Source organism: Hyaena hyaena, unplaced genomic scaffold (genome assembly GCF_003009895.1).
Source record: "Hyaena hyaena isolate Hyena2069 unplaced genomic scaffold, ASM300989v1 scaffold_383, whole genome shotgun sequence".
Lineage (NCBI taxonomy): Eukaryota > Metazoa > Chordata > Mammalia > Carnivora > Hyaenidae > Hyaena > Hyaena hyaena.
The window spans coordinates 847,208-859,730 of record NW_024081014.1 but is presented as its reverse complement, the minus strand read 5'-3'; the positions used below and the strand labels follow the sequence as shown (position 1 = coordinate 859,730).

Here is a 12,523-nt window from a genome sequence, read left to right as displayed (position 1 = left end):
ACCTCCTTAATCACTAGCCTACCCCTTCTTCTTCCAGTCTAGGTGAACACAGTTCACCATACACACAGGAACTTGTTTTTGTGGTATGTTATACTATTTATTGAAGAACCTGGAATTATTAAAACAGATGCCACTAGTTTAAAATGGAATAATTTGGATGTGGGGCTAGACTTCTCTCCCTCTCTCCTCCAATGCAAACAAGTGTGTTGTTAGGCTTATAAACAAATTTATGGGAGAAATGATTGAACTAAGAACCTGATTATAATTCTTTTTCTATTCACTAAAGCGTATCATTTAAAGGGTAATATTTTTGCTAGTCTCGCCCAGTAAAGGTATTACATGTAAGGTTTAAAGTCATAAAATAGCTTTTTAAAAAAGTTTTATTTATTTATTTTGAGAGAGAGTGAGAGCAAGCAAGCAGGGGAGGGGCAGAGAGAGAGGGAAAGAGGGAATCCCAAGCAGGCTCTGTGCTCTCAGTGTGGAGCCTGACATGGGGCTTGAACCCACGAACTGTGAGATCCTGACCTGAGCTGAAATCAAGAGTTGGACACACAACTGACTGAGCTACCCAAGGTGCTCCATAAAATTGCTTATTAAAAAAAATCTTCTAAGAGTGGCTACTTTGTATGAATTCCTGAGATTTCACTAAAGGATGTTTCTTCTCTGTATTCAGTTTTTCAGCATCAGAATTCAGTTGTATTTTTGTCTGTGCCTAACTCACTATAAACACTCTATGCATCCTTTTCTTTCCCATTTATTTAGTAAATAAGGAAAACAATTTAATGCATCATTGTGTAAGATTACTAAGGGACCCGGTAATCTTAAAGTGGTAGTTTGAATTTTGGATTATGAATCTTCCACATTTGAAGTAACTTCATAGTCACTCAGCTATCATTTCTGGGAACCACTTCTGAGATGACAGGGCACCGATTTGCTTGTCTATAGGAAGTTCTTTAGTATTTGTTGAATGGCTCAAGTGGGCAAATCTGCAAAAATATTATGAATGGTAAAAGCACAATGAACAGTTTTGCAAGACTGCATGACATTTTACTTGGCCAATGACTGTTGTCTCAGAATGTTTATCAGCTTTTTAGTGCCTTAATGTCAACACAACTAAGACAGAACTGGAACTGATATTGATGTATTATAGTAAATAGGAAATATGATTCAATCATGGGATTTTTGGGCAACATGCACCAAATAAAACCAAACCTAGGGGTGCCTGGATGGCTCAGTCAGTTAAGTGTCTGACTTCGGCTCAGGTCATGATCTCACAGTCCGTGAGTTCAAGCCCTGTGTCGGGTTCTGTGCTGACAGCTTGGAGCCTGGAGCCTGCTTCAGATTCTCTTGTCTTCCTCTCTCTCTGCCCCTCGCCTCCTTGTGATGTCTCTGTATCTCTCTCAAAAATAAATAAACATTAAAAAAAATTTTTTTAGAAATAGGGGCGCCTGGGTGGCTTAGTCGGTTAAGCGTCCGACTTTCGCTTAGGTCATGATCTCGCGGTTCATGGGTTCGAGCCCCGTGTTGGGCTCTGTGCTGACTGCCAGCTCAGAGCCTGGAGCCTGTTTCAGAGTCTGTGACTCCCTCTCTCTCTGACCCTCCCCTGCTCACGCTGTCTCTCTCTCTCTCCTAGAAATAAAATAAAAATATTTAAAAAAATTATTAAAAAAATAGAAATAAAAAAATAAAACCAAACCTAAGCAAATAAAGGGAGCCTCCTCATGCTTTTGGTCATACATGACTTTAGTCTCCTTCAGTGTGCTGGAGCAAATGGATCCTGCCTGCCCCATTGTGTAGAAGGCATTTTAAAGAAGCAGGAACTACATTAAAACAGACTCTGAGACCCTTAGCAGCTGCATTGGTGGTTTCTAGGACTCCTCATGAGAGGGCTCTTTGAGCCCAGTGGCTGATAATGGTCCCAACAGCTTGTTAATCCAGTGAACATATGGCTGGGTAGTAGCATGTTAAGCTCTCATGTACTTTACTCTGCACGGTTGATCCATTAGGTGGAACACATCTTTCCCTTTCAGCAACACTACAAAACTATTGCTTCAAGGCTTCAGCTGCATCAGGACTGGTCTCTTGGCTCCATGTGATTATGTTTTCATATTCTCATGCCTACTTAGCATTTTATGGTGTTGCATAAAGCAACTACCTCAGAAAATCTGAAGTGAAAACACTGAAATTGATACCTGGATATTAGATGGTACCCTATTGATGATGCAGTTGTACTGTGAGAGGTGTTCTTACTTAATCTGCTGTGTCCCATTAGTTCAGATTTCTAAATTTACATATTAACTCTAGCAGTAGGACATTATGATTAGGCTTTCTTTTGTAAGAAAACAACTGGTAAACCCCTTAGTATGGTTTATGCTTTCAGGAAGCCATGTACTTTTATTGCTTTGAGATCTTCATATCAGTGTGGTCTGTTCACTTATGACTCATTCTTCTTTTAGCATATACCCTAGGGAAACGTTACACTTTGAGAAATTCCAGCAAAAATATGAATCAAAATTCTTATAAATGTTTAATGCTTCATGACCTAGCAATGTTTCTTTGTAGAATTTAACCTAAGGAATTAAACAGATGTGTCAAAGATTTATTTTTTCATTTTATTTTTTTTTTACAAATAGTTTATTGTCAAATTAGTTTCCACATAACACCCAGTGCTCATCCCCACAAGTGTCCTCCTCCATGCCCATTCCCCCCTCCCCCCACATCCATCAGTCCTCAGTTTTTATCAGCATTCAAGAGTCTCTCATGGTTTGCCTCTCTCCCTCTCCCCCACCATTTCCCCCCTTCTTCTCCCCCTTGTTCCTCCGTTAAGTTCCTCCTAATCCTCCTATACATGCAAACATATGATATTTGTCCTTATCTGCCTGACTTATTTCGCTCAGCATAACACCCTCAAGGTCCATCCATGTTGCTACACATGGCCAGATTTCATTGTTTCTCATTGCCATGTAGTATTCCATGGTATAGATAAACCACCAAAGATTTATTTTTTTAAATGTTTATTATTTTAGGGGCGCCTGGGTGGCTTAGTCGGTTAAGTGTCCGACTTTCGCTTAGGTCATGATCTCGCGGTTCGTGGGTTCCAGCCCCTCGTCGGGCTCTGTGCTGACTGCCAGCTCAGAGCCTGGAGCCTGTTTCGGTCTGTGACTCCCTCTCTCTCTGACCCTCCCCTGCTCACGCTCTCTCTCTCCTAGAAATAAATTTTAAAAAAAATTAAAAAAAAATAAATAAATGTTTATTATTTTAAGAGAGAGAAAGAGAGACAGGGATGGGGGAGAGAGAGGGAGAGAAAGAGGGAGGGAGGGAGGGAGGGGAGAGAGAGAGAGAGAGAGAGAGAGAGAGAGAGAGAGAGAGAGAGAGGAGAGAGAATCCCAAGCAGGCTCCACGTTGTCAGTGCAGAATCTGACATGGGGCTCAATCTCACAAACCATGATCCTGACCTGGGCCAAAATCAAGAGTCAGATAATCAACCAACTGAGTCACCCAGGTGCCTCAGATGTGTCAAAGATTTATACACAAAGATATTTATAGTGGCATTATAACAGTGAGACATTGGAAATAACAAATGTACTAACTACAGGGAAATGGTTAAATATTATATACTCATGTGATGGAATAACATGCAACCATTACAAGTCATGTTTTTGAGGAAAACTTAATGACATAGGAAAATATGCACAATATAAAGTGAAGAAAACAGGTGGAGAAAAACATAATCTCTGGATGGTACAATTACAGGTACATTTATGATTTTCTGTATTTTAAAATTTTTCTGAAATGAACAAAAATTATTTTTATAACCTGAAAAGAACCTCATCTATACATCATTATAGATCTCTGAAAGGAATACCAGCGAACCTGGGGTAATTTCAGAACCTAGCTCTCAAAAAATGTTTGTGGAGTAGGTAGACAGATAGATGAACAAATGAATGAATGAAGAACAGTTGACACTTGTAAGTACCATTATCGAGTTTATATGACTATAACAAATAAAACAACAAATGAAGATTTGTTAATTAAAAGGAGAAAATTCCAGACCAGTCAGCAGCTTGAAGGATGGCATGGGAGGTACTGAAGGAGTCACAAAATGAGTGGCTGATGGCAGCCAAGGATTTGTAGTCTGGTCTTGGGTCCATTGCTGCTCTTGTTGCCCAGCTATCAACACCATGTTTCCTCTTGTTCTGTGTGTCCTTGAAGTATCTCTTGTGCCTGCTGTTTTCATTGGTCTCTATTCAGTTTGACCGATGACTGAGCAAGTGTGAATGATATCAAAGTCACGAGTTCATTTTCCATTTGAATCACTAAATACTTTTCCATAGGGGGAGAAAATATCCCAAGCAGGAGAGTTTGGTAGATAAAGGCAACTTGCCTCTAACACTTGTGACACCACTTACAATGCCCCTATACAGAGGGCTGTGTGTTCTTATGTTCTTGAGAGTGGTCCTCTCTGAAACAGGTGTGCTATGCATGTTAGCTACCCAAAGAATTAGTAGAACACTTGGTCATGTCACAGTTTTTATAACAAATTCACAAGCTCTTTATGGAAATTACAAATGAGACTAATTGACCTATATTCTGTCCTATATAGTGTTAATTTCTTTTGGGTATTTTGATCAAATTGCCAAGCAGGATCTGGCTTCTCTGCAAGGCTATCAAGAGACAGCATTGGATGCATGAATAAAATCTAAATGTTTCCTCTCCAGTGCATTCCCATATCTGCGCCAGAGCCTGCGTCAAAGAAAGCCATTAGACTTTTGCAGGGCGTTCTGTATCTCTGCCCTTGGTAGCTTATTAAGCACAGTGTTCACAACTGTGGTTACTCTTAAACCCAAGTGTATGATAATAGGGTCTTGTTTGTATCTTTTGTCTCTTGATACTGAGATTTACTATTTTGTCTGTTTCAACTTGAGTCATCTCTCACTACTCATTTTCAAACACTTCAGGGGTTGAGGAATTCACAGTTTGGAGCCTACTGTCCTTGTCCTGGAGGCCATAATATCTACAGATATGACAAACTCCCTTAAATTGGTCAGCTGGATATTTTATTCTTTAGGATTTTTAAGTATGAGGAAGAGAACATTATTTGAGCACTAACCATGTGCTCAAATTTACTAGACATTTTCCTATACATTATCTGAGCTAATCCTTTTGATAACAATATAAAGTAGGCATTATTACCCCAGTTTTACAAATGAGGAAACTAGCTTTGACAGTTAAACAACTGAATGGTATTTGAACACTGGTCTATTGGACTGCAAAGCCTGTGATTTCCACTGAATATACTGCCTCCCAGGGATAGCAGGGTTTCTTAGACTGAGCCTAACACCATAGCATTCACTTAGCTTCCCTCAGTTCCTTTCTCCAGTAATTCTCATTCCACTTTGCTTGTGTTACCTTCGCAAGATCAGTCCTTTGCAACAAGGCTAGGAAGTTAAGCTTTGAACCACCAGTAAAGAGGGCATTGATTTGAGCCTGCTTCCCATTCTGTCTCAAACCCAATTACTGTTTGTGTTTTACAAAGTTCCCAGTAACTCACAACGCGATCCAAGTGGGTGCCTTATTGCTGGCAAAAGTGGTACTTGCTGGATGCTCAGCACTTCAAGACACATTAGGTTCCATCATCCACTTGAGAGCCAAAAAGTTCTTCAATTGTAGGAACATAAAGCCTGCTCTGGTGAAGGCAAGCATGATACTCTACTGGGCCAGTGTGGTAAACAGAGCAACTGCACAAAAAGTCTACCAAACGAGGGTTGGTGTGTATTAGAATAAATCAGCGAGAAACAGGCCATTTGTACCAAAGGTAGAGGGTGAAAATAAGGAGAAGGAATTTTCAAGTGTATAGTGGTGGAAGGGGATGATCATTAACTTCCAAACAACTGCGGAATACAAGCTGGGAGTTAATCTAGGGGAATTAAAACCCAAGTGCAAAACATCATGGTGTGGTGCCATCCTGTGGAGAGGAGGACAACCAGATTCCATCCTGGTTCTGAACATTTTAGTTTCAGATGCGAATGAAAAAGTTCATGGGCCTCTCAGAATTAGCCTTTACACATTGGACTCAAATGCATCCTCAGGCCATCAATTTAGAAATATCAAGGGGTTAACATTCCATGGGTGTTTTGGCACCAAATTCATATTTAATCCATACTATATTGGTTTCTTCTTGCCTGCTTTGGTTGTCCACTCAGCAGATTTTTAAGGAGACAATCTAGTTTAGGACCTTAAGAGACAAATTTCTAGGAATCCACTGTGGAGACCAGGAGATCGAGGAAAGGGTTATAGGAAAGCTCAGGAAGACTAAGCATAATTTCTAGGTTTCTTCCCCAGTCTGTTCTTGAATTTCTCCTGCCAGGGTTGCCCAGTTGGAGCCTGGCCACAATTCCTGGCTGCCAATAGCCATTTTTTTGGACCCACAGAAAGCAGGATGAGCTTCTTGTTCTTCAGTTGGTCCGGGGCATGTTGGAGGCATCCCATTATGTGACTGAGTTTCTTAGGAAAATGCAGGTTTAAGAGTGTTTAAGAGCTTGGCAGCACCTTTCTTGTTACCTAACCCTTTTTTCCCTTCCTTTGCTTCTATTGTCTCATAATTTGTGGTTCAGCATTCTCATCAGCAAGTAGCTACAAGTGACATAAGCCAACTGAGGGGAAGGGGCACCACAGTTAGTGGTAGAATGGGAGGAGGAGTAGCAGAAATAACCACAAGATTGGCTATTTCCAAAGAAACAGTGTTTTGAACTCCATGAAGTGCGAGAGAAAACGAGCTGTAGAATCTAATTCAGGTTCCTACATTTCAGGCATACTCACTACTTAAAATGTCTGATTTACATCTGGGAGGGTAGGACTCCTCACTTTACCAAAGCCATCACTATAGTAAACAGTTGAAAGGAACAACCTTATTTCTCTAGTGCTGTGCTGTCCAATATGGTAGCTACTAGCCACATGTGGCTGTTGAGCATTTGCAATATGGCTAGTTTGGATTGGGAGGTTCTGAAAGGTAAAACCCATACCAGATGCAAAAGATTTAGCTTGGAAAAATAGTGCAGTAATTTTTATATTGATTACATATTGAAAATATGTTTTAGATATATTGGGTTAAATGAAACATTAACATTAATTTTACTTTTTTAAAACCTTTTTAATGTGGTTACTAGAAAATTTAAAGTTATGTGTGACCTGCATTACGTTTCTGTTGGATACTGCTGTTCTAGTGCGTTCAAGAATAGGATTTGATTTTTTAGCATTATTTCAGTAGTACATTTCTTTCTACCTACCTGTACAGGAGAGACAGATTCATTGCAAGAGAAGGATAGGGAGTAATAGGGATTGTCAAGTGAGGAAATTGGTTATAGAAGAAAGTCAGCATCCTACCTCAGTTCCTCTCAGTCTGGGGTCGGGGGCAGTCAGCAGCTTGAAGCAAGTACCTAGCTCTGATTTCCTAGTTGGGGCCCAGAGAGGGGAGGGAGAAGTCACTTTGAAACTTCTCTACCGTTACCATCTTCGCCATCAAGCTGTGAGTGAGAGATAGTGGTGATAGGACAGGAACTTTCCCTGGGCCCCTCTGGGCTACCATCCTTGGCTGAGAGAAGGAGGAGGAATGAGGCGAGCCCCTTCTTCACTCCCAGGGCCATCTGGTAGAGCTGCTGCCGCACCTCCTTTTGCCAATAGGCATAGATGAGTGGGTTGAGCAGGGAGTTACCCACACCAAGCAGCCACAGGTACCGTTCCAGCACCAGGTAGAGATAGCACTTTTGGCAGGCCACCTGCACAATGCCAGTGATAAGGAATGGGGTCCAGGACAGGGTGAAGCTCCCAATGAGGACAGCCACGGTGCGGACAGCCTTGAAGTCGCTGGGAGTTCGAGGAGGCCGGTATGCTCCGGCCATGGCTCCTGCTTGTTCCATCTTTCGGATCTGCTGGCTGTGCATGGAGGCAATCTTGAGCATGTCACAGTAGAAGAAGACAAAGAGGAGCAGGGCTGGGAAGAAGCCCACGCAGGAGAGGGTCAGCACAAAGCGTGGGTGAAACACAGCGAAGAAGCTGCAGGGACCCTGGTAGGTAGTCTGCTGGAATATGGGGACTCCAAGTGGGAGGAAGCCAATGAGGTAAGACACCAACCACAGCCCGGCAATGCAGGACCCAGCCATGAACCCATTCATTATCTGTAAGTAGCGGAAGGGCTGCTTGATGGCCAGGTACCTGTCAAAGGCAATCAACATGACTGTGAGGACAGAGGCAGCTGCGGAAGAAGTAACAAATGCCATCCGAAGGCTGCACAGGGTCTTCTGTGTAGGCCGAGCTGGGCTGGAGAGCTGGTCTGTGACTAGGCCAGAGATGGCCACACCAAGCAAGGTGTCGGCCACAGCCAGATTCAATGTGAAGCAGAGACTGGCACCATCATTCTTGTGGATCAGCAACAGCACAGCCACGGCCACTAGTGCATTGGCAGCAATAATGAGGGAGGCCAGGACAGCAAGGGTCACTCCAAATGGGAAAGATGACTCCATGTCTTGAAGTGGCAGGATTTCCATTTACCAGGGCATTTTGGCTCTCCAGCTGAAATTCTCATGGGCTGGGGGAGAAAGGACTAGGTTCAGAGCTGTAGCAGAGATCTGGCCACCACTGGCAGTCCAGACTGACAGCTTGTCATTTTTGAGATCCTGCTGATCACTAGAATTCACTCACCCTTTCTCTTTCAGTCTTCAGCCTCTTGCCTCTCCAGCTCTCTACAGGCAGCAACCCCAGTGTAGCCCTCCCCCTGGCTGCTGCGCTAGTCCCTCCCCCTCCAACTACCAAGTTACTAGACAACTCCCAAGTACCTGGTGCATACTGTATCGCCAGCCTCTCTTCCTCCATTGATGCTTCAAGGACTTTCTTTGGAGAGCCTGGGGCATTCATCCGATCTCCTGTCTTGCAGAAGATATAATTGACTCTAATCACACTTTTTCTTCCTCCATAGCTTGATATTAAACTCCCACTTCTTCTTTTCTTGAGCCTCAAGTACTAGGTTAACAACTGATCTCAGCTTAATTAAGCATTTGCTTAATAACGAATCCTCAGTTACTACTATTACTGCTTTCAGTCAAGCAAGATGATCATAATCAGTTAAAGTGGGAAGTGAGAGTGGGCTGGCTATTTCAGGGCCCAGCATACTTTTCAGGGGAGCTACCACACATTTAAGCTCTTTATCTGTTGCTTCCTAACACCTTGGATTCTAATTCTCTCAAATGGGGGGTGCCGTCCCCCGTTTTTTCATCCCTCAGACCTTGGTTGATTCAGAAAGGGAGGAAAATGAAAGCAGATAGTTGTTAACAGTTGTTAATTCGGTTTCAACCAGAACCGACTCTCTGTCTAAAGCTGCTGTCTGTTGGGTATACTCACTGAAAACATGTCTCTGGTCAGAAGTGGTGGTTGTCAGCCTTGCCTTTCTTGATTCTGTAGCCCCAAGGTCTCTCTGGGACAGGAGAAGAGGAGGCAGTTGCATTCTGTAAAGTGTCTGCTGTAATATTTGGTTGTGGAATTTTCCATTTCCATTGTGGATCGTGTTAGGCTGAAGAGTGGCAGTGTTGCCGAGGCAGGTGAGATGGGCTCAGGCAGGGCAGCTGTGTAGTTTAGTCCTATTTTAAGTTGTATATCCATTTGTTCGGGTACATTAGAACTAACCTTTTGCCTGCTATTCTCGGATACCAAGAAGAGAGGGGTGGGGAGAAGAGTGGTTTGAAGCTTATTTACTCAGTTCAGGTGAGAGCACAAATGGGCAAGGTTAGTGTTCTAAGTGAGGGAGTGGAGAGCAAGGTGCAGAGTTGGAGGCAAATATATTCCAGGATGTTTTGACAGTTGGAGAGGGCCGCTGACAGAGGTCTCTCCTCCAAATGATCACAAAGCCTGTGGCATGGGGACCTGGTACTCCAGCTGTCAGTCTGAGAACAGTTCTTCTGCTTTGGTACCTCCCTTAGGAAGCTGACTTCAGGTTGCTTGGTACCTGGCCTGATTTTATGCCTGGATCTAAGGTGTGCTCTTGTTTCCCTAGCTCTTGACTCTAGGAGTCAAGATGTTCCTTTTGAAGCCCATGCTCAAACTTGAGAGTGCATCAGAACCCCTTGGAAAGCTTGTTAACACAGATTCTTGAGCCTCACCCCAAGTTTTAGATTATTTGTGTCTGGGGTGCGCCTGAAAATCTGCATTTTCTAACAAGTTCCCAGGTGATGCTGATTCAGGGACCCCATTTGAGAACAAGTTCTCCAGTGAAATGGGTTTTTTAAAAATATGATTCTTAACCTTAGCCATGCTGTGGAGTTGCTTGGTGATTCCAAAAATACTGATGTTTTGGGTCACACACCAAGAGATTCTGATACCATTAGTTTGGGGTGTAACCTATGCATCTCGACTTGTGAAAGCTCCTTATGGGATTCTCATGGGATACTCAGCCAGGGGTGAGAACCACTGTTCATTGGCAGAAATACAGGCTTTGGAGTCAGGACCCCTGAGGGCTAGCCCAACACTATCTCTGTGATTTTGCTTAGACAAATGAATTCACCTCTCTGATTCAGCTGTGGCTTCCTCATGTGTCAATAATTCCTATGTCACGGCGTTGTGGGGATGACTGAGGTATGATGGATATTAAAAGGCTTCATGAACTATAAAATGTTACACAGGTATTTTTATCGAGTGTCTTCTAGTCTCTTGTTAATCAAAGTGTGTATCAGATCAGAAGCATTGGTAGGATCCGTGAGCTTAGTAGAAATGCAGACCTACTGAAACAGCCTGCATTGGAACAAGATCTCCACATGATTTGTATGCACATTAAAGGTGTCCTTCCCCCCCCACCCCCAACCACTCTCTGGTGCCTGGTTATGTTGGTTTACTTTTGCTGCTGTAACAAACTGCCACAAGCTTAGTGGCTTAAACAACATAAGTGTATTATCTTACCCTTCTTGAGGTCAGAAGTCCGAAAGGGTCTCACAGGGCTCTGATCAAGGTGTTAGCAGGGCTGGGTTTCTTTGGGAGGCTCTAAGGAACAGTAATTTCCTTGCCTTTTATAACTTTTAGAGGCTGCCTGCATTCCTTGGCTCATGACACATCATTGCAACCTCTGCTTCTATAGACACATCCTCTCTGACTCTAACCCTCCTGCCTCCCTCTTTTAAGGATTCTTGTGCTTATATTGAGTCTACCTGGATAATCCATGATATCCACCCATGTCAAGATCCTTAACTTAATCACATTTGCAAAGTGCCTTTTGCTGTGTAAGATAAAATATTCACAGGTTCTGCGGATTAGGACATGCATATCTCTGGAGGTGGGCATTTTTATGCCTACCATACTGGTTTTCTCTGCTGCCCGTGTCTTCTCCCTCCATCCCCCAAAGATTCTCCTTTCAGTGTAATCTTCCTTTGCTCATGTCCTAGACATTTATTTCTTTTACCCATCAACACTCTCTTGTTTTCTGTCTTATACCCTCAGGCACCCACAAGCTGATTTAACTAACCTAGGAAGCTTTGGAAAACAGTGGGCTCCCTGTCATTGGAAGCATACAAGTATAGCCTGGATGGCCACCTGTCGGGAGGGCCTTAGAGACAATTCCTGCACTGGTGCAAAACATCTGCAAAGCATCGTTATTTCCATTGAGCTGTCTTTCAGTCCCTATGCTACCTTTTTTTGATGGGCTCCTGGGAGTCTTCCATCCCTCACCTCTTCCCTTCTTAGCTATCCCCACCTCTGTGTCCTCCTTGGCTTTCCCATACTACCACAAAGACTTAGCTGTGTGTCCTTTGGCTGTGCCCATGCCATGAGGTCAAGACCACGGAGAATGTGGTTCCTTCCTGGAAGGTCAGTGGTTAGTCCTTATGGTCCTAAGGCTGAGGGTTCTCAGAGTCTCCAGAGTGGAGCATTAACAAGGTAAACAAGTTGGGGTTGACAAAGGGGAGGAAGGGAGGGCTTATTCTCTGGTCAAACTATCCCATAACCAAAGCATTAAATGCTGGTTGTAGTAGGCTAAAGATGCAACGAGGTGCTTCATCTACTCTGAGTGCATGGGACCAAGGACGAGAGGTTTGAGTGTGGGGGAGAAGCCAGGCTTCAAAAGAGCCCACCTTTGGAGCCAGGCCCCTGGGAGAGGAGCTCTAGGAAGATATCCAAGACAAGTCACACCTGACTACTTGTAGTGCCTAGACCAGCCATCTACCTGTATGGTTTAGCTGTGCCTTTCCCAAGGACAAAAGAAGCAGTGACATTTAATATTCCTCTGTGAATGACTAGACTGTACATCCATTGCTATTAAATATTATGCAGTGGTATGAAAAGAATGGGATAGGTTTATATGTCCTGATGCAACCCTCCAAGGCATATTGTTGATTGATAAATCAAGTCACACATCAATATGTAAAGCCTGGACCCACTGATGAAAATAAAATCCCAAACCCCAGCTTTATGTGTGTATAAATGCACAGAAATCACCATAAATGGATGTTAACAGAGAATGAATAGCTTTGAGGAGGGGAGTGAGAAGCGG

At 43.2% G+C, this 12,523-nt stretch overlaps 1 protein-coding gene across 1 annotated transcript; it reads right to left on the bottom strand.

Moving 5' to 3' along the window:
* Positions 1 to 7,481: 7,481 nt before the first annotated feature.
* Positions 7,482 to 8,519, bottom strand: GPR119 (G protein-coupled receptor 119). Its single transcript, XM_039250765.1, has one exon. It carries the CDS (start codon positions 8,517 to 8,519, stop codon positions 7,482 to 7,484), a length of 1,038 nt encoding a protein of 345 aa, XP_039106696.1.
* Positions 8,520 to 12,523: the final 4,004 nt, after the last annotated feature.